The 23,709-nt window shown below is 33.9% G+C and overlaps 1 protein-coding gene across 1 annotated transcript; it reads right to left on the bottom strand.

Annotated features, from left to right (window-relative positions):
* Window positions 1-14,819: 14,819 nt before the first annotated feature.
* On the bottom strand, window positions 14,820-17,680 carry LOC127863818 (putative nuclease HARBI1). Its single transcript, XM_052403475.1, has 5 exons — window positions 17,644-17,680; window positions 16,950-17,066; window positions 16,216-16,311; window positions 15,893-16,077; window positions 14,820-15,014 (listed from the first exon to the last, which is right to left on the bottom strand). Exons 1-5 carry the CDS (start codon window positions 17,678-17,680, stop codon window positions 14,820-14,822), a joined length of 630 nt encoding a protein of 209 aa, XP_052259435.1.
* Between the last annotated feature and the right edge of the window lie 6,029 nt (window positions 17,681-23,709).

Here is a 23,709-nt window from a genome sequence, read left to right as displayed (position 1 = left end):
TATTTGTGTTAAATTATATTTATATGTTTCTTATTGGCTTTTGTGGTCATGTCCTTCATTAAAATATAAAAAACCTATGTGGTAACATTGATACATGCGTAGTAAAGTATAACACCCTGATGTGCGTGATGCTATTCGAGACTTGACGTAACTATTACTCTAAGAGAGATTGGCAGGATGTCACATGCTGAAAAACATGCTGATAATCATTCATTGCTTAAACAAGTGATCTACGTAAATTGATGCGGGGTGTTACAAAAAAGAAAGATTATAATCATAGATAATGTTCTAAGTTCATGAGGTCCTTCCGGAACAGTGCGTGCATTATGTGGAGACCCATAGTGTGTCCCACCACTCCTACCTTATTTAATTACTAGACTCATGAAAGTTGAAACGAATTTTAAATTAGAGCTCCAGTTTCCAGCTACATATGCATTTAGGTTTTACTAAAAGTTATTCAATTTCGGTGTGGTCTTATGCTGTGGGCGGGGGGGGGGAACCGGAATGCCCAGAGGAAACCCACCTGTCCGTTATAGTGACCACCTACCAAACGCACGTGCCCTGGGAATGGGGATTAAACACCGGTTGCAGAAGTGAGAAGAGCATGTACCAACCACTGCGCCAACCGTAACCGGACAGCCTTGTAGATAATGAATTAATATAAACCTATTTAAATTGAGATTTTAAAAATCAGTTCAATGCCTTTGCTGCATAATACAACTAAATCTGGTCAACGTGTTTGCTGCATAAAACAATTACACCAGGTCAATGTGTTCGTTGCACAATAAAACTAAGTCAGGTCAATGTGTTTGCTGCATAGTACAACTAAACCAGGTCAATGCGTTCGCAGCGGAAAACAACTAAATCACGTCAATGTGTTCGCTGCTTAAAACAACTAAATCACATGAATATGATTACTGCATAATACAACCAAATCAGGTCAATGTGTTCACTGCATAATACAAATAAATCAGGTCAATACCTTTGCTGCATAATACAACAATCAGGTAAATATGTTCACTGCATAATGCAACTAAATCAGGTAAATGTGTTCACCGCATAATACAACTAAATCGTGTCAAATTTTGTTTGCTGCATAATGCAACAATGAGGTCAATGTGTTCACTACATAATACAATCAGATTAATGTGTTCGCTGCATAATGCAACAAACAGGTCAATGTTTTCACCGCATTACGCAACAAACAGGTCAATGTGTTCGCTGCATATTGCAACAAACAGGACAAGGTGTTCGCTGCATAATACAACTAAATAAGGTCAATGTTTTTGCTGCATAATACAACTATATCAGGTCAATGTGTTTGCTGCATAATGCAACAATCAGGTTAATGTGTTCAATGCATAAAACAACTAAATCAGTTTAATGTGTTTGGTGCATAATACAACAATCAGATCAAATTGTGTTCGCTTTATAATGCAACGTTCATGTCTATGTGTTTGTTGCGTAATGCAACAATCAGGTCAATGTGTTTGCTGAATAATGCAACAAACAGGCCAATATGTTAACTGCATAATACAACAATCAGGCCAATGTGTTCACTGCATAATGCAACAAACAGGTCAATGTGTTCACTGCATAATACAACAATCAGGTCAATGTGTTAACTGCATTATGCATCGAACAGGTCAATGTGTTCACTGCATAATACAACAATCAGGTCAATGTGTTGTTTTTCATAAAACAACTAAATCACTTGAATGTGAATAATTAAACACTCACTTCAATGTGTTTGAAGCGAAATGCAACTAAATCAGGTCAATGAATTCGCTGCATAATACTTTTAAATCAGGTCAATGTGGTCATTGCAAAACACACCTAAATCAGGTGAATGTGTTTGTTTCATATTGCAACACTCAGGTCAATGCGTTGGCTGCAAAATGCAACCAAATCAGGTCAATATGTTTGCTGCATAATACAAAAATCAGATAAATGTGTTCGCTGCGTAATGCAATCAGGTTAATGTGTTGGCTGCATAATACAAAAATCAGGTCAATGTGTTATCTGTATAATGCAACACTGAGGTAAATGTGCTCCCTGCTTTATACAACAATCAGGTCAGTGTGTTCTCTGCATAATAAAACTGGCCATTCATAACTTGACAAAGAAATTAGTTTTTGCAACGATGTATGCATTTGATTTTTCGTTCATTTGCTCTTCTTATTGATATCCGAGTTTTTCAAATTGCAGCGTTTTATCTTCCTCTGATATATTGTTTAAGTGCAAGAAGGTAACAACATTGCAGGGCATAGACCTAATTTTTGTAAAATAATTCATGTCATTTACCCACAATCTATTTCATTACATTTCTATTTGATTTATTGTTTTTTAATAACAAAAAATACATCTGGAGCAGTTAGGCAAAACTTCCGTGTCATACAAGTATAAACAATCAATACGAAACATCCTTAATGGTATGGAGATTTAAAAAAAGTGCTATGTTACAGATAATATTATAACATGTATATTGCCCCCTCTAGGTTTTGCTTGTCAGCATGATCGTGGCAGTCGAACTAGTGTTTTCCGGTCAAAATTAGCAATGTTTGTATGAATCCGGAGCGAAATATACATAGGACAATTTGTTAGTGACGATCTGATATATCTGTTAAGATGTTAACTCTTATCGTGTTTAATTTGGTTGTTATTGTACTTATGAACTATGATGTTCATAAAAGCAATACTTAACTATCGGTCCTTCACAGTCAACATTTAAGTATGCCCTTTCGTTTACCAGATCTGCTTGCTGCTCCTCACAAGTAGTTATTTCCGTTGATCTTGATTGTGACACCCAATTGTATGTGGTACTTACAGTAATATATTAAAATGTAGACCCAATCCAAAAATAGTGTGTATGCCCCGGCATTGACTGACTGAGAGGTATATAATGATTGACTCATCCTTCCATCTCTACATAGTTTAACACAAAATGGCACATTCCATAGAATATCAATTATGTTTCCTACAAAGCTTTCATACTTGCATGGATGTTGTCCTTGAACACTATCAACACACCCCCTCTAACCTTACCTCATTTTGCTGACCTACATTTGGCTCAGACTAATGCAGAGTCCAATCTCTTGTTTAACCCTTTTCAACTAAGATACATATTTGTACACATTTGTAGTCCCTTACAAAATACTATTAAATCAATTCTTATTTAACAAGATGCAAGTTGTAAAGGCCTCATTTTCAACCCTCAGATAATAATTAGCAGCGAACAGCATAAAAACCTGAACAGTTTGCGAGTTACTCGCAGGGTTAGAGTTAGAACGGTATTTTAGAACTTTTCTTTTTTCGTCAATCTGGTTGACTGCCCCTTTAAGGCTAGTGACTAATTACTGACTTTACAATACTGATCTATACATCGTATCTTAAAATTTGTTTCTTGTGCAAAGTATGCTGTCTCATCATCTGTTTTAAAAAATCCTTTTTTAGACAAAATTTCACTTCCAACAACATACCAGCTCACATGGAATAGATGTATATGTATAATAGGTGCCCAATATACATAATTATGTATCTGTATCAAGACATGGCAGTGGGAAAAGATTCGTGCTTAATATTATTCAACATGTATTTCTATGAAGTCAGTCAAGAGCCACTAATTCCGAAAACGGATGCAATTTTTATTAATTGCTATTTCCAGCCATCCACTGTTTACGTTCTCACAGTCAACAAGGGTGTGTGTTGACCTTCTTGTTTTACTGTAGCTGTCTTATCCAGAGGTTTTGATCTAGATTCCTTTCCATACTTGTATGCAGCGAGAAAATTGATGGCATATATTATTGCGCACATGTTCATGTTTTTTGTATGTTCATGCTATTTGCATCTTCCTCCCATGTCGACATAAGTAGATTTCACGCAAACAATCTGCCTTCCATGTAAACTTAAGTAAATGTTACGCAAACAAATGAAGGCCACAATTTATTGTATATGAAATATTGATGCAAGACATTGTTTAATCTATAAAAAACATTTTAGTTGGCGATTTTGTTATGCTCTCTTCCAAAAACACTTGTAATAATTTAACATTCAGACTGGAGGAGGATGAATGGTAGATTGTTCTCAAGCGGTTCAATACAGAGTCATGAATGCATACTTCAACCATTAGTTAATAACTTGAAGTGTTCTCTTCAACAAGGAAGAGTTTATTCATAATGAGAAATGTTTAATTGAAACTTAAAGTGATGTTTGAAAGACACACTCAATTTAACAATTCCATCATTGTGATTATATACTTAGAAAAAGTATTTTGAGTATGAAAACCACGAATGGTTAAAAAGGTTTGTTTTTAGAACATTCAGTTCGTACACTTATTATAAAATTTTAAGTAAGCTCCACGAGATACTTTGCAAATTATTTGTAAATGACATGACATATCATATACCTCAATAAAAGCAATAATTTCCTTTTGCCTTATAAAAATTGCATTAGCAAACATTTTGGTTCAAATTGCAGTATAAAGTGGATTTTAACAAGTTTACAATTCCACTGCAATTTACAGAATCATTTTTAACTTTTCTTTAATTAATTATCATTCTTCCACCACCCTTACCTATTTTATGTTGACACATTTTGAAATTTAAGGTCATGTGTTTATACTGCAATCCATTGTGGAGTTATTCTGCTATCAAAACCTGTAAATGTTGTAGTTGTTTTTCCTTCTTTGCGTGTGGCCTGGATCAGCCATCTCACAGTTTTGATGCAAGCATTTCACAAATCTAATATATCCACAGTATTTTATAAAACCAGTCTTTGTAAGGTGTTTGACATTTAACAAACATTTTATATTCAAAAGTAAAATTCATCCGTCTGTCTATCACAAACGTTTTAGAGCTATATCTCAGAAACTATTTACGTTTTTTAACATGAAACTTCATAGGTGTCTATATATACATGAGGAGAAGGGGGATATAAATTTAGCAAATTTGCTTGTTGTTAAGGAATTACAAGTATGACACTGGTGAAACCAGTGTTGTAACGTTAGTTCGGCTGAAAAACCACACCAGTGCATTGGACCGTCAGTAAATTGTATAGTAAATCTTAAGATCCTTTATTTAAAAAGTCAGCATGGGGATCCAGATTTGTTTGAAATAGGAGTCACTTTAATGCTATCACAGTAAGATTTAAGCATGCACTTTTACAACGGAAAAACCTTGAATCAGAAAGATCATGTGACGAAAGTGAAAACACTTGAGTAATGTAGTACTGGCAGAAAGCGAGGCAAGGGCAGCAATTTTGAGTACATTTTCGTATTCTTATCCGTTTATATGTGTACATTTTCTTTAAAGCTTGAATAATTTCTTTTTAAATAGATTAAATTGCATTTTCATGAAATGCATTTTAATGTAAAATATTGTTAATATGTATGATTTATAGGGAATCCTATGCGCATGTGACATGGCACAATTGTTATTGACAAAGGTTTTAAACTTGGAAAAATTATATGGTTTACATTTCTCACACGAGAACTAAAGTTCAATGTATAACTAATGTGTCTAGCCACACAACAGAAATCACATAGACAAACAGTATTGACTATGGATCATTGAAGATACAGTTAAACCTGTCAGAATTTAGTTGCTCATACGATGTATGATTTTATTTTTCGAAAGCGTGTCCAGCCAATGAAAATATTTTACTATACCTATGCATAAAAATCATCATTTTACAATTTCTACAAGTATGTGAATATTGTTTGTAAAATTTTGAGGAGTTTGTGACAAAATCTCTCACAATTTTGAATTTTTTGGGATTTTTTTTCCAAATAAATTGAGCGTCTTACGTTTACTTCACAAAAAAGGAAAGAAAGCCGTCTGCTGTCATGGTAATTCAAGAATTCCCAGATGTTCAGTTCAGTAAAATGTGCCTCCTTAAATATGTGATATAGGAGACGTTTGACAAACATATCATTTCTGCATTCGGCCCAGTGAAACCACATTTAAGTAGTAAAATGTTCATACATAAGCTACCAAGCCTGTTTACTTGGTATACATTTTGCATGATTAGCTTAATATTTTTATTGAATGTAATTTCCTAAAATAATCTTAATGAACCTGACAAAAGTTTTTTATATTTACGTGTGTTGTCGTCATGAAAACAAATGTATGTATTTTTTTGTGGAAAAATGGCATATTATGAATAAAACAATCATGTTAGATTTAAAATTATATATAGCTTACGTTTTTTGTTAAGGTAATAACCAACGGTTTGTTATTCTAATGCTTGTATTTAATTCCTATTCATCGGAACTCCAAACCGTTGGTGATTACCTCACGAAGACAATTATTAATTCGCTGCTAATTAACTCATGCCCATTTTGTCTGGGTAAATCAACAAAACATGCAAAGTTTAATACTTTCATGCCATCAAAGTCGGAACCTACAATGATTGCATTACAGTTCATGGCATCGACAGCAAAGTAGAGCAAAGTTACAATACATATCTAATAAAGCAAACTCCGATTTTCGGTTAAGGCCAAAACAAAATATAAAAGTAAAAATGTTTATCTCGACAATATTTAAATCAAAGTAAAATATGGGCCAATTGGGAAAAACCATTGGGAAAAACCTGGTCAACAGGCTAAAGGTTACGCTAAAGGTGTAACAACTGTAGAAACTACCCTTATGACTAAATGTTGATCACATTTGGTAAGAATTTGTATCATCACAATATCACAGCAAAGATGACATCTAAGTAAAGTGTATTCAAAACTTAGGTTACCATGTCAAATATAAGAAAAAGCTTGTGAACACTATAAATGCTTTGATTGTTTTAACTTAGTCAAATGAAATATAGTCTGAATGGTTTAGGGTCGCATGGGTTATATAGATTTTATAAATATCAACATAATATACAACATCAGCGCATTCAAAATGCAATGCCAATATGTTTCATATTATATATATTGACTAACATTCTTGTTAATTATGATCCTGGAGTCTTTACATTCCACACTCCAGGGACAACATCCTTCTAAACACATCGATAGACCAAAAACTACTTATAACTAATTATATTCTGAACCGCCTTGTCACTTAGGTTATGTAAATTGATGCCAATGTTGTAAATGCATAGTGATTCTCTACAGCAGTTGTTTAAATGTGAATGCAGTGGTAAAAGCTGGTCACAAAAGAGGTTCACATAATTTGTATAACAAAATTAAGAGATTAACCGAGACTTACCTAAGTTGAAGGTTGATCACAATTTTATCGACTGCATACTGTTAAATCTTCTGTGCTTCAGTATTTGCCTTGCATCTTGTATTTTGGTCCTCAACTGAGAGTTAGCTAACGTGAGTATTGGCTTCTCTTTGTGTTGTCTACAATCATCTTCAAATCTCCACTTCAACCACTGGGGAGATTCGAACAAAGCTTCACATAAATGATCAATGGGTGATCCTCTATCAAAGTTGTTCAAAACGTTCCAGTAAGATGCATGTATTGATCATCCTTAGTACGTTGGCATAAAGGTGACATTCACTCCTTTTTGTTAATCGCTCCTCTTGTTTTACATTGCACTACTCTTTTTTTCTATCTCGTTCCAACGACATACTTACTTGAGATAACGACCTACTAACTCGAACTCGAGGGAACAGTCAGCTTAGTCGAGTGAACGATATAGAAAAAAACGGGAGTGCACAACTAAATAAAAGAGGCGTGCAATCAAAAAAGAGCGATGCAGTAAATATATGAGGGGTGCATTAAACAAAACAATAGAGCATTTTAACTATCTCAAGGGAACGACTTACTAACTCGTGGGAACAAGTAAGCTATGTTGTGGGACAACTGACTAAGTAAAGGAAACGATCGAGATAGAAAAAAAGAGTGCAAAACTAAATAAAAGAGGAGTGCAACGAAACAAAGAGCGGTGCAGTAAAGTGTTTTATGCAATTTCCTTTATTTAATGCACTGATCTTTTTTCATTGCACTCTTTATTTATTTAGTTTTGCACTAATCTTTTTTTGTATCTCGTTCTCTCGACTTAGTAAATCATTCTCACGACACAGTTAACTCGTTCCCTGTAGTTAGTATGTCGTGGAAACGAGACAGAAAAAAGAGGAGTGCAGTTTTTAAAAAGAGGGGTAAATGTCATCTCTATGCCACTGTACATCTTAATATGAATGCAAACATGTCTGTATTAATTTAGTTTATTCTCAATCATTTTATATTAACTAGTTATATTTGTTTCAAAATACATTTAAGCATATTGATATATTTAAACTTTGCTTTGAATAATTGTTCATTGTTTGTTTCATTGTTCCTCTTCTAACCATGTTAAGGATGGTCCCCAACTTGCCCCTGTACTGACCTGTGGGTCATTTTTATTGTCATATGGGCTGGGATGTTCATGGAAGGAAGAAAGTGTAAGACTTTGAAGGGACTTGTTCACGTATTTTGTGAGAAGGTTGACTGACATACGTCAGTGATATAACTAAAAAAAATTAATACAGCAACAAATTTAAATTAAACAAAAACAGACATACACCGGTAACTACAAATTATAGAAATATATAGCAGTACATATTGTATGGTATCGTGATATGCTTTTACTGTGTTTTTTTTTTAAATCTGTATATTATTTTAAGTAGGCATGTTTTAATAGACATGCGTATCTTTGTTTAATATTTATTTAATGTCATTTCATAAACTGTATTATTTCCGTTTTACACTGAGATTGTACGATTTTGTCAAATATTTATGAATTTATATAAAACGTGTAAAAACTTAGTATACATATATTTCAATATAAATTTAAATAAAAGTTAAGAAGAACATGTGTCGAAAAATGCGAAATAGGCCTTATATTTTATTCTAAAATCGACAATGTCTGTACAGTCGAGTTCGCCAGCATGTATATCATGCATGTACGATATGAATCTAAATTTTGTTTTACGGATCATTTTTATTCCCTGCCACGATATATATATTCATAGGACACACGAACACTTACTCCGAACCTAATAAAAAGATGAATGTAGGAAAATATGTACGAAATATATTCGTCACAATCTGCTCTGGGCGCTAACTTATCTTTGCTGCATTTTATGAAATTTGTCTTCAGTGTATATTTTTTCTTGCCTATTTTGCGTTATTGTAACCTATTTTAATCAATATATTACAATTTAACACATACAAAAATCGTATAGTCACGCTTTAATAATATTTGTTAAAATAAATTGCGAACTTTTTAACCAATTTATATTATATTGTTCCATCTTAATCTGTAAAGAAAATGACACTAACACAGGGCATCAACAAGAACGATCAAGAACGTGTCCTTTAAATATTGCTCAATCTGTGTCAGTTTGCAACATGTTTGGGTAAAAATTGTTGCCTTGTTTTACTGATAAGGGATTTGATTACAGAACATGAATATATCTTTAAACATTTTCTATAACATATGTGTTCGTCATTATCAGTAAACAAATTGACTGCATAATGTGACATCAAATACTGCCAGGAGAAAAGAGTCAGTTGAGGAAGCCAAGAAATAATGCGAGAATTTCTAGCTGCTTACCTACTCTGGAATGTATGGGTTTAGTTTTAACCTACGCCTTATATTTTTTAATTTGAGTAAAGATTTATGTTATTCAAATAAAAGTTGGTTCGCTATATTCTCAAATCTTATTTCTAAAAATAAGGGATGTAGTTGACACTTGTTCGTAATTTCATTTCATCGTTCCTCAAAAGGTTGTAACTTTGTTGCTCTGGTCTCTTCCCTACCATTGAGTAATTAAATGGTAATTTAAATGAATGCGTTTTGGTTTCCTTTTATTATTGTTTACTTTGAGTTGCAATGCTATAAGGTTAAATTTTATTCACACTTATATGTATCATGAATGTTGCTGGGCCAAGTGTGAGGTTGACCGTTCCAAGGCGGTGACCCAAGCTTTATTCTTATATATGTTTATGTTGTTTTGTATTGTGCTGTGTTGTACCATTTGGCAATTGGTCACTTGCCTTAAATTAATGATCAACTAATTGCATGTCACTAACATGCAATACTGCTCCAGCATCTGGAGTTTCACTTCTTTATTTTCAATGAAAAATTTAAAGATATTATGTAATTCTCTACAGTAAACATATAAGAACAATGATTAAAATATTCTATGTCTTCAGAATATCCACAAAACATGTGTTTATCATAAATCATTAGAATTTTTTTATAACGATGCGCACACTATGACAAGTTTTGTCCACCAGTTTATACATTTAAGCATAAAGATTGACGTTTTTAAACGCACATTCTAATGACGTCATACTGTGGATTCACTTATTTTAAGGAGGTCTCATTTTCGCACACCTACCATTTCTCCAATTTATGATCACTATAATATTTACCAATTAGGTTTTCCGCATTCTTCACGTTAAAAGTGAAACGTCGAATCAGATCAGTCGTAACACCCTATGCCGTTATGTTTGAACATAAGACGTTCTTCTGACGTTGATATGAACTCTTTGTAAAAATATAAGCACAACTTTGGCATGTTAAACGTTTATTTGAAAATGAGTTAATAGATGCACAGCTTGTAACATGCCTTTTCAAACTTCCAATGTGTAATGAACTGCTTGAATGCTATAACCATAAAAGTATACATCTGAAATAAAGCCTGTCTATAGTGAACATATCAGATCGCACTGAAGTCAGAGAGACATATACCTGTTATACAAGTATAAAATTAATTACTGCAAAATCTAAAAAAAGATAAGCATTAATTTCTTCCTGCCTTTCAAGTCCAAATGTGAAACAGTTTAGTATTTTAATTATAATAGACAGCTTTTTACACACAAATATAATACATAAAAATCTTACCTTTTACTGTAAAAGTCATATTTCTCCCTATCTAATTACCCATTAACACAATAGTTTGTGTTTCCTGTTTATATAAACCAGATACAGTAATACCTTTACAAGGTAAGGGCTTCATAATTTATTTTTTAACCTTGAATAAGGGGCACAACTGGCGTATTTTAAAATGATTTAATAACTTTAGTGCTATTAAAGCTTTCTTGCAGTCATGAAAAGGATATAAAGCATTCTGGCATACAAGGGATTTGTCGATAAGCACCTAGTGCACCTTGGTTTTGTCGGATATACTATGTTGTATACAAGATATAATTCCATGAAAAAGTGCAAATTGAAGAGTATTTGAATAGCTTTCTAAACGTGCAAAAAAAGTGATTTTTGATAAAAAGTGCACTTACCACGTTCTGATTCTAACCCCTCGACATGTTGACGTTTATTGGGATAATTATTAGTTAATGATTAAATTAAATTAACTTGTTATTCTTCCTTTTGACACTTAATAATAGAATTAATACAACATAATCCATCTGAAATATTTAGGGATTCAAAACAACTGTTTTAAGTTGGTTTAATTGCATATTTATTTTAGACGCATATTCAAAGGCTGGGAAATATTTTTTTGCCTGAAAATTATGTTCAAATAGGTGCGTTTCTAAATCTAATAAACTGCGTTTTCGCGTGTTAACGCATTCGGGTTCTCTGTTTAATGGAAATTGTCAAGGCAGCTATTAATAAAACAATGATAGTTTTACTATTTGTTTTCGTATTTTGTAGCATTTCCCTTCAAACGAATGATATAAATTAATATAAACAAATGTGGTTTTGCAGTTTAGCTACCAAACTCCTTTGTTTAAAGACTTGTTATATTCAACAATATGCGCAACACAGACAAGCCCTTAGAGTTGGCAAATTAAAACCCGTGTTTGTTCATGAATATAAACGAACAATTATGACAAAACAACATTCGAAAAGTGTTACGCATACGCCTGATTTATTTGTGGGGTGTTTTGCCATGGTAATGTTGTATGACCTTCTTTTTAAAATTAATCAACGAGATGCTTTAGAATTAATCGATAATTTGAATGATTTCTTCAGACTACTACCAGAACCTTCGTTTATAAGGGAAAAGCATGATTTAACATTTCTTTATCGTGATCTAAACCATATAACACCACATACTTTATAGCCTTACTAACGGATTCGTAAAGTACATATGACCTGCACATTAACTTAACCTATGTTCTTGACAAATACTGCTTAGTCAATAAACATTGCGATCCAATGTTTTACATTCATCATGTTTTTCGGGAAATATCATAAATATATTGCAATATTTGTATGAGATAGCCTTTATGCTTGCTCGATCACATTGTTTGTTTTAGACAGACGTGTTCATTTTGGAACATTTGACTGTTGCATAAACAACTCGGACCAATCTGCTTATGTGAAGATTTCCTCAGCGTACACGCATTGTATAATATTCACAGCTATCAAATGTTGATCTTTATTGTAATAATTGTAATAAAATTATGCAACATGATTTACATGCGCTACTTTCTACTGACATTGCATTCTAATATGAATGCAGACTAAGCCGGCTTCAATATTTAAGTATTCAAGGCCGTTAAAAATGATTTTAATATGTATGTATTATATTGACAAGAAACAGACGAGCATTTGATTATATGAATTTCAGGCAAGGATATTTCGCATTAATATTTATACTTATGAAATTTGATGTCTGAAATACCTTGGATTGTAGGTAATACATAACATCATCATTATTGTTAATAAATTATGATTGCATATACAAGTATTTAACGTGCTGCAGTATCTTAGTTATAGGCCTTTGGAATGTTTTTCATAGGAATGGATGATTTCATAAAAGTTAAGAAAGAAGAACCATTATATAAATAACATGAGCAACCAATTTGGAAACGTTTTTTGTATTCATCAAATATATTTGTTTACTGTCTGTTAAACAACCTGCATCCGTCAACGTCTAGTATTACATTGCATGTACTTCATTGGATGTCTAGTTTGACATTGACATACAAATGATATGTGTAGATAATTGATTTACACTTGGGAAAAAATACAGTATTATGCTTAGGCATTCGAACATTTAAGTATATTAGTGCGCATGATCTAAGATAATTATAGAAAGTTCAAACAATCCAAATATATATGAAATCTAGAAAAATAAATGTATATTATATATGTTCTACTAATATGTTTTTTCCGTTTAAGCAATGAAATATAATATACTAAAGGCTATGGTAGTTCATGCATGGAAGTCCACATATCCACTCACATATACACCTATTCATAAACAGGGTCAATAATTGATACAACGCATATAGTTAACACACAAACAACGCTAACTAAGTTCGATTGATATAGCAAGCAACACCAGTCTCCTTCAATGAAGAACATAAACATCTCAATTTGATTATATAATGTTAAGGTGAACAACATTTACAGCTTGAATTTGCGTCTTGATCACACTATAAGCAATCGCATCAGTATATTTGGATTTGTATCTCACAGAAGAAGGACTTTACGTTTATTGTTTATCGAAAAAATTCGATTACGCTTTGAATATTTTGATGATGATTGTCGAGCGCAAAATATGCAAAACACATCATAATTCTGAGAAGATTGGAACATATAACAAGTGACGGGGTATAGAATTTTGGATTAAAACAATTATTATCCGGTGCCACATATCGAGAATTCGATGTATGTTTTAGGCTTTATTATTTCTTATATAATCCATGGGCTTATACTATAAGAGCCACATGCGTATTTATTAATGTTTTAATAAATCAAAAGCGGCCGTAGAAGCACTTTTTCAAGTTGCTTTTCATAATGAATATTTGTTTCAATACTTAACATCACTGTATTCATTGTTTTTTATGTTACCTTTCGTGTTTAATTCTGTAGAAAAGAGTGTGACTTTGTCGATACGTTGACATATATATGACCGACATATTAACATCAAATTACCTAAAGCAATTGTAATAACGATACAGCTTTTAGCAGCAACTTGTCGTTGCCAGGTCTATCGGCGAATGGAACTAACTTGTATTGATCATGTATACATCAATACGCGTTTTCATTGCAACATGTGTTACGGCCATTTTAGCAAATGTGGAATGAGTCGTAAAGCATGAGACAAAACGTCACAGATGAGATTATTCGGTTTAAATCGTTGGCTCATAACAGAATCGATTAAACTACAAATGTTAATATATTTGACATGTGTAATATAAATTTCTGTTAAGCTGTTTATTTAAAACACAATTAGCAAATTTACTTGACAATTTCATGAATCAATTAACAGACGGGTATTGATTTATTTTCACTGATGCAAATTGTCATTGGTATATGATCGCCTTACCCACGTTTAAAATATAAATAATGCTCGTCTTATTTTAAATTTAATAATGTGTCGAATATTATGAAAGACTTTTCCTTAACATATGTTTAATAATGAAATAATTATATTTCTCGTCAATTACTTGTAACGTCTGTTTTACCTGAACGATTAATGGCATATCATACTTGTATTTATGATATGACAGGGCTTTCGAATCCCGTATGCGCATACCAAGGTTATTCTACTAAACGCATTTATTTAATTCATCAAATGGTGAATAAATGTACATATTTACGATTATGTTTCTCGTTTGAAGATTTTAATATCCATGTTATGTTCGACCTTGCTATTGAGACGAATTCTGAGACCCATGTGGATATAACAACACGCTTATTGGATTTGTTCGTTCTCGGTAACACAAGAGCTCGGGTATTCACAGGCAATATGAAATCTCCCGGAATACATATATAAATATATATATATATATATATATATATATATATATATATATATATATATATATATATATATATATATATATATATATATATATATAAATATTGTGTTTTTTTCCTTTTTCCCATGTTTGCTTTCTATGAATGTGCACATTTCAGCGTGCAAAATAGTTATTGGCGATATGGTCTCGTATACCACGACCATTCTGGTGTGCGATGTATACCGGGGTTTCCACGTAACGCAGTTCGTCCACAGGAAGTACTTCCGGCTCATCCCACAGTTTGGCAAGATTGTGAAGAACAGCACACGCTATAATCACATTGTTGCATTTCTCTGGCTTCAGTCTTATCTGGATGAATGTAACATAAATAAGATTGATAATGGCGATTGACTAGTATACGTTGAACATTTTGAAAATATGGTTTTCCACTAAAACTTGATGCAATATATCATCACACATTCTGCACATAAAGGAAATATAACTTATGAGTATATAGTCAGTTTATTTGAGCCTGAGATAACATCTCTACAAATAAGATATAATTTTAATATTAAATCAGTACTTTCATCATATGCTACGTATAAAAATTATGACAACCAGCAAAGCTCATTTGCGCCAGAAACGGGGAGCCGAACTGGGATAGTTAATGGATGAAGCGGGTACACTACTACGCTAGCCGGATTCATAAGAATCCCGGTGCTTACAGGAATAAAAAAAAATAACAGCTACTTCTTAAATTATTGGAGCCCGACTCCATTGAGCACGGTTCCGTCGCCTTTGTACCTATGACACCAAAGGCGGTCCGGGAGGGGGGGGGGGGCGGACGCGGCGTACGCCCCCTCTTAAATCGCCGAAGTAAAGTCAATTAATTTGATGTTTCCCTATAAATTAGATCTAAATCATCTATTTAAACTTGTCAAAGCCTTCAAAATCACTAAAGTCGTGAAGCTTTCGAGGGGGGGGGGGCTTCGCCCCCTCTGAACCCCCAAAACAATAAACTATGCACTTGTTTGGCATAATGAAAAGGTACTTCGATGACAGTATATAGAGCGTGACATGCTAGAGAAGTTGTTGTCAAAGCCTTCAACATTTTAATGTCCCGCCCCCCCCCCCCCCTTAACCAGAAATCCTGGATCCGACCCTGGACACGGTGTTGTCAACGTCAGTACCATTATGTGTAGTGAATAAAATATGTAAACATGCAGTAAACTACAGATTACCCATACCTCAGCGTGAAGGATGTGAAAGTGTCTCTTCCAAACACCAAAGAGGCGCTCAATGCAGCATCGTGTCTTGCTTTGACTGTCATTGTACCGTTCTTGGACAGCGTTAGCAGCGTTTAGATACGGTGTCAGCAGGAACGTGCGACAGGGATACCCACTGTCCCCAAGAAGAACACCATTTTCCAAACCTGCAAATTGGTATATATGTATTGGTGAAACAATGCCCAAAACCGAGTATCGCTTTTTAACAATCACATGTTACGAGCTAGAGACGTCAGCGTAGTACTATGTATACAATGGGCAAAATGAAGGGTTTACTCGCATACTTCGGTGATCTAAGTACGTCCCTATCGCTGAACTTCTGAAGACATGGGCATCGTGTGCAGCTTCCGGCCACGCTGCATTGATGCTGGTGATAAGACCTTAAATATAGCAGAAACCAACACATGTGCTAGTGTTTCTCGGCCATTTAAGATCAATAATTAGAACATCGCCAGCTATAAATAAGACAGCATATTATGGGGAAAAGATTAAATAATAGTTTAAAACGTTATTTTTTATCCGTTATATCCAATCTTTTACATGTTTATAAATCAATCGAACAACTAATTATTTTTTGTATTGTACTTGACATTTGTCGTGCTTTTGTAAAAAAAAATGCGAATGAAAACGTGTATCATTAACCTTTCACGCGATCATGAGTGTAAAGAAAACGAATTATTTCGAAACTGGCATTTGTAAACGTGGAAGCGAGCATGGTATGTAAACAGCATAGAAGTTATTGAAGTCAATGAAAATCGCTCTAATGTGTGCTAACTATTTTTGTATATTTGTAAAATTTATTCATTTATCAGTTTTAAAGTCGTAGCATGGGTTGGAGATTAAATACAGCAACAAGAGGAATTTTTATAAAAATGAACGGTGTAAATCGGATAGCATTGCCCACTTACAAACATGTGTCAACGATGTCACGTTATTAGGGAAAGTAATCACAGACTTTGTGGACGGGCCTCAAATTCTATTTATAGATGTGTAGAACAAAATTGTCCCAGATTCTTACCTCGGCTGTCACATGTCACTTGCACATTGATGCTATGGAAGTTTTTCCGGTTAACATAGTCTTTCTTAGCAGGGGAGCCTGGAGACAGTATGCGGACATGTGTGCCATCAATGCACCCTATAACGAAGGGAAAACCATGCATATTGTAAAATGCGTTTTGTACCCTGCGTACAACTTCAGCTGTCGTTGTAAATGTGATAAACCGATTTTTGAGGGAGCACAGCTGGCTGACAACGGAGTTTACCACTCTGGAAACAGTACCTTTATCTACACAGAAAGTGTCCCCCACGGTCTGCATAAAGTTTCCTGACGCCAGGTACCGTAATGTAATTAAAACCTGTAGTTAAACAGAAAGTGCGTTTTAACGCTGTGTCGATCTTTCGATGTTTCCGCCTATTAAATCACAAATTTTATTAATATTTTCATTTGAAAATCTATAACGACTGCGCATTTCTTCGTCATTTAACTCAACATTTAAAGAATGTTGGCGATTCTTGCGTGAATTCCGAAACAGATAAAATTCGGCCATTTTGTTTGTTTACGTGGATAAATTTTAACCAACCTTTCGACCAGGGTTAAAGTTATCCAGACAAAACGCTGGATAAATTTAACCAACAGAATGCAACAACACTTACCCCAAAAAATTAACCCTGGGTTAAATTTATCCGACATTTATCCCAGGGTTAAAATTTACCCAGGTTTCGAACAACTGGGTCCAGGGCACCAACCATTTATTCTATTTATCCTGCTTCATGCCGTTGACACATTTTATCAAAGACAAATGATAAATTGACATAACAATATAATTATTCTTGTCGAGCCTTCTACATGTACACAACATTCCAAACGACCGAATAACTACCGATTGCGTCACTTAAAACATAGATCCAATTTAAACCGTTTCTTTTAATACTTTCCTATTGAAAATATGAGAAAAAATAAAAAACGAATCGAGAATGTGATATTTTTCTTGGTTAAAAATGACAAAAAATGTAGGAGCAAAACAAAAACTAAATTTAATTTACCTTAATGACAACTTTGATTACAACAATAAATTAACAACGATATACACATCTATTTTCTGTTCTTCCATCCCTTTGCCGAAATCCATTTTCTGATTTCCCTTCCCTATTTTCGAAATGAATTTTAAACCACACTATTTTTTGATAGCGTTTGTATCGATTGCTAACCGCTCTGACCCAAAACCCGATTTACGAAATCGTAATCCTGCCGTAGCGAATTATTTTATTTCTATCGAAGTTAACAATTATAAATGACAAACACACAATACGAAATACGTTTATGATTCGATGCTTTAAAAATATTTAAAAAAAACTGGTAAAACCATCATGTCAAAATTGTTGTCCCTTAAAACATGAGAGAAGCTAGATAGTATGTTTCGTCTGAGAAATGACGTCACTCTAGATACGTCATAAATTGCATTATCTAGTAAATGAAAATGATAAATACGGAAAGCTGGTTCGGTAACATATTTTAAGAAAGAAAAAAAGGATTATATATAATATAACGATAACATTCATGATGCGTCCTAATCAATTTCAAAGGTTAAATATTAGAACATGTCATTCGTCACAGCGTGCGTAGGAATACACTTCTTCCTGTTGACCGGAGATAGGAAAATTTATTCGACCCTGCGTTATTTGGTCAATGTTTGCTACAACAAAGGCAGAATAAACCCTCTTATACCTTTCCAGTTTGTACTACGGCCGCTAAACGAAGCTTTAAGTACTGCATTTAGCTTGGGTTTCCCACGAAATGCATCGAACGCATGTGATCTTTATTTACAGGCAACAGTGGATAGCAACCTAAGCCATCGCGCCCAGTCCCCCTTCCTCGCCCCGACAGCACCAAAGCCAAAAGCGTCCGGGGACAGGCCCCTAGTGAGGATTATGACTACATTGACAAGGAATATAGCGCACATACGGCCAGGTAAATGTGATTATGAGAAATTGGTAGGCCGTAAACTGTGAAAGCAGTTTCTGCTGCGTTGCTACGATTGCATTTCAAACAACACATAACGTAAACTCTTTTATATTCGTCGGCATAGAATGTTGCGGTTAATTTTTTTCTTGGACACTTAAAAATAAATTTGCGTCGGTCATTTTTCTATGTGTTCGAGTTAAAGTCGTGGATCGGTTAAACGACGAAATCAGCGAGAATTAATGCCCCAATATAATAATGATGTTGAAGGGGAAAGTATGGTTTGTCATGTTGTAGCGATAGTAGCGTCAATTGCTAGCAATTTCAGTTAAAATGATCATATCTATTCCGCAATGATATCTTCTTAGCGCGCTCGCATTCTTTAACAAAATCTGTAGACATGCCTTCCTTTGTAAAAGCTTTAAGTCGTATTCTTTTGTCGGGGATTTTTAGTGTGATATCTACTCCGATATCTACTGACGCATTCACATTTATTCAGTTAAGAATTTTTTTCATCGGTTTATTAACTGTAATCAAAACATTGCGAAAACACTTAACAATGAAAAGCAGCGTCAATACGATTCGTGAATGTTATTTACGTCATCGGGCTCCCTGTTTATGAAAAAGTATGTTTTAATTATCATACTTATTGAATAATCATACGTAATGTATTCGTGCGGAAAGAAAACAAATTAAAATAATATAACGTTTACGTGAAATAAAAGAAATATCGTACTCATATTGAGTTTGTATTATTAAGACAGCCTGTACAACAATCTTAAAAAAAACAATTAATTACCAGTTCATTTTACTATGATTTGTATCTACCTAGAACTCTCTTAACAGGAGCTACCGATACTAACTATTCATTTATTCAATTTAAATGATCGCAACCACTATATCCTCAACCTGTTTGTTAAAAGGGGAAAAATGGACGATATTACATCCGAAATAATAATTATGGTATCATAATTAAAAAAAAACAGCACAATAAACGCCCATCCTACACATATATCAAGCTTCCATCAGCATTGGACGCAACTACAAAAAACGTAATAGCCGTACTATTTCAATTGCGTGTTAAAATTGACATACATTACGATTCGTGTCAATTTAATAACATTCAACATCAGATTCCTGGGTTGTTATTTCCAATATAATTTCAAAACAAGTTTTTAATTATAAGTGGTAAGATAACTGCACGACTACATTAACTGCCTTAAATGTGTTATTGAATCTTCAAAGTCATATACGAGCCGTAATTAGTGTACAGAAACCATTAGCAAATGACGACATCGGAATTGCGTGCAATTTATCCTCATGAGTTTTTATATGATATGAATGTTTTGATGTGCTGCGAAGTTTGTTTGTTAATTTGTTTTGACCAGTAAAAGGATAAACACTATATATCACGTCAGAGTTAATATGTTTCTGTTCAACATGTATTGATTAATTGGTAATGGAAAATTATTTCCTTAAACTTTTTAACAGCGTTGGTATTATTTATGTTTTGTGGGATGGATCAGTAACACACCAGCACTACCATCCAGAAACGACCCTTTGCCACTGGCTTCCCGTGAATATCTGACCTGGGATGATCCCAATGCTCCGTACAGAAGGGTACTTTGCTCTAAAGAACTTAATGATCTACATGATGACGTTGCAAATCCGACCGTTTATACGTCCGCGCCGAAAAATCATCAATTGGACGAGGTTGAAGGAAAAGTAGTTCCCAATGGGAGGCAATCACCGTATGAAGCTACTGAAAATGCGCTCTTAGAGTCCAGTCAGCGCGAAGCCAGGAGACTTAATACATACAAGCTGTTCCCAAATTTGAAAGGTATATTACCAAATTAAATAAGATGTCATGTCAATACCTGCATATTGTGTATGCACACAGAGATGGTTTGCTCGTGTTACACAATTAAATATAGCACGTTCTAATTAAAATATTTTCTTAGATAAAACTGTATTTCAATTGATTGTGCGTGTGTGCACGACAACTGAATAACGTTATCACGAGAGACATTCTTACTAACCAAACGAGTGTTTTATTAAAAGAGAGCGCCCAAATTTGCCTGTACAATGCCGGAAAGCAAATACAACACAATATGTATAGCGGGAACCAGAAATATTTGGCATATCAAACCCCATGCTATTAGTTGACAATAAATCCACTGGCTATTTATTTATCAATCAACCCATGTCTTTACAAGACAGTAATACGTCAGGCGCAGGCTAGTTTTGTGTGCACAAGCAAATTGGTGTATGATAAAGGGACAATTAACATTTTTTTCTGACATGGTTTTCTTATAAGGAATATCATTAACTTATGATTCAAGTTAAATTTAGCGTACATGCCCTAGGCTAATGCATGTCCGAAAACGTTAAATGCGTTTTGCGTTAGTCCGTTAAACATCGCAATTGTTTAATACTGATGATACTGTCAAGACGCCGATGTTTTAACTCAGTTCAAACCACAAAGACACTAATATTGGCAAATTTATTAACCTCTGTGATCATAATAACAGTTGGGTGGTGCAGTAGTTGAGTGTTAACACACTGGTCTACCATTTCAGAGGTCCCTGATTCAATTCCTGGCCGGGGCACTGGGAATTTCAGAAATATTCAAGTGTTTCCCATCCAACTAGAGATGTACTGGTGTGAAACCCCGGTAATCCTTGCGTGTATCGGCGCTATACACTGAGCACGTTAAAGAACCAAATGATCTATTCGCAAAGAGCTAGGGTATCGCTACCGGAGTCCTTGTATCTCAATACTGTCTCTTCTGCTTGCTGCTTCTTCAGCAAAACCAAAAAAGTACCCCATTGGAAATAAGTGCTTGCACCTTCATGGGTTATCCTTGACTGCAAGGTCAAAGAAATACATTAAATCAAGAAGATTTGCTTTAATTTCTTTTCAGGTACCGAGTTAAATCAAACAGAAGAGCAACAATTGACGCGATAATAAATTATCGTAGTCTACATGTTGTATAATTCGTCCCTAGTACACTGTGATTGCATGTTTATATTCAGAAGACATATACAGGTATATATACTTGAGCAAACGACGACACCTTAGAACTGTGTGTTTTCCGTATGTCAATTAATGAAGGCATGCCTTATTGTGGTATTTTTTTGGTTGTCATAGTTTATTATTTTGACATTAACATGTATTTGCAGCAAAAATTTACTTTAAATTTTACAATAAACATTCGTGTTTTCCGCTATTTTATTTTTCCGAAAGTAAAACAGACCAAATAATATAACACAATTGAAACTAAAACAATCGTTATCAAAACAAATGTTAAAAAATCGTACGGACCGCAATCTCGTTGTTACCATTTTTTCTCCTCTTAATATATATCAAAGTGAGAATAACATTCTGTTATCGAAGTATTTTCGTTACCTATAGACCACACAACATCTTCCTGTATTGCTATTAAGAAATCTTTACGCGCACCAAATACTAATTGTTCAGTTTTTACTGTTATTCTATTTGAAGGGAAGTTACCCAAGGAGTGTTTTTAAAAATTAGACCTCGCCGTTCATTCAACCATTCACACAAAATGGCGAAGAACGCATGCAGCCAATTAAACGCACATAGTTTAATGATTTATAGGAGATGCATTCAACCAGGTGTACGAAGTGCATTAAAACAGCTACAACAAAGACAAAGAATGAGTTAAACGAATTTCATTTAACCCGTTACAAAATGCGCATTTAAATAGTTACAATGTTATATTGCATGTCAATGATTTAAATATGTTAACGGTTGCAAAATTACATTTTTGATCCCGTAAGAGCAATTTTGTAAAACACATTTTATTTTAGCATGTCTTTTTTAACCGTTGCATAGTATTCCGATGTATTCAAGCCGGGTGCATATTGTACCACGCATATGGCACGCATTTGTTTTCAGTTTGCAATACATTAATATGATAATTGACCTATTATACGGATTGACTACATTGATTATTTAAAGGAAAAAACACGATTGCCTTCAACCAATTTCAATGACCGTGAGAATTCGACTTCGAAACAGTCCACTATCAGACTCGGAAAGAAAAAATCAGAAAAAAATAGTTGTATATAGTGTTAAATTAAGGATACGACATGTTAGCAACATATCTCATAATACAATTCAATCAACCTCAATTAATCTCTTGATCGACTTGAAACACGGAGTAAACACAGGAAATCGGTTTTAATATTACAACAGCAGATCATTAGTAATTAAAACAAATAATTGTGTATTTAATGACAATTACTTTTTTGTATACGTTGTTTTTGTTCAAATACTCGTTAAAGAGTGGGATATTGAGCATCGGCTCTATCGTCTATTGTAAGATTCAACAAAGGTGTAAACTATTTTGGTTCAGAGCTACCTATCCGACCGAAGATTTATCCACCCTCATTTAATGAAAAGCAAATCACCGCGGCGTTGTGCATGATAACTACAAAGAAGTACGTAGGTAAACTGTATAAACCATCATTTACCATTCCCTGTCAGGACAGAGCAACACGTTTTCATAGAAATGTATTTGACATCAAAATGGTCGAAATGGACGTTAGCATCAAAATTCATTGCAGTAATTTCCAAAGACGCATCGAGTCGACCTATTTAAGTAGTCGTATTGTAAATGCAATATTTACTGAAAAATACATTTAAACAAAAACATTCACAGACTGCATTCCATTTTGTTTATACACTATTGATAGGTTTTGGCTCTTAGATAGATGTGTGCGATAATAATTACGACTTTAGTAAAACACATAATTGGGGACTTTTCTAAATCGAATTGAAATGGAATTATCTC

This window comes from Dreissena polymorpha, unplaced genomic scaffold (assembly GCF_020536995.1).
Source record: "Dreissena polymorpha isolate Duluth1 unplaced genomic scaffold, UMN_Dpol_1.0 chrUn042, whole genome shotgun sequence".
NCBI classification, from domain to species: domain Eukaryota; kingdom Metazoa; phylum Mollusca; class Bivalvia; order Myida; family Dreissenidae; genus Dreissena; species Dreissena polymorpha.
Note: the sequence above shows the minus strand (reverse complement) of the source record. Positions and strands in the feature narration are given on the sequence as shown.

Excerpts from the sequence above, each read along its gene's own strand:
- LOC127863818 (XM_052403475.1), bottom strand. The coding sequence starts at position 17,680 with ATGGTTGGTGCCCTGGACCCAGTTGTTCGAAACCTGG. Across the intron at positions 17,067-17,643 it reads CCCAGTTGTTCGAAACCTGG|GGTGCATTGATGGCACACAT; the intron begins GTAAATTTTAAC and ends CCTTCGTTATAG. Across the intron at positions 16,312-16,949 it reads AGTGACATGTGACAGCCGAG|GTCTTATCACCAGCATCAAT; the intron begins GTAAGAATCTGG and ends GCTATATTTAAG.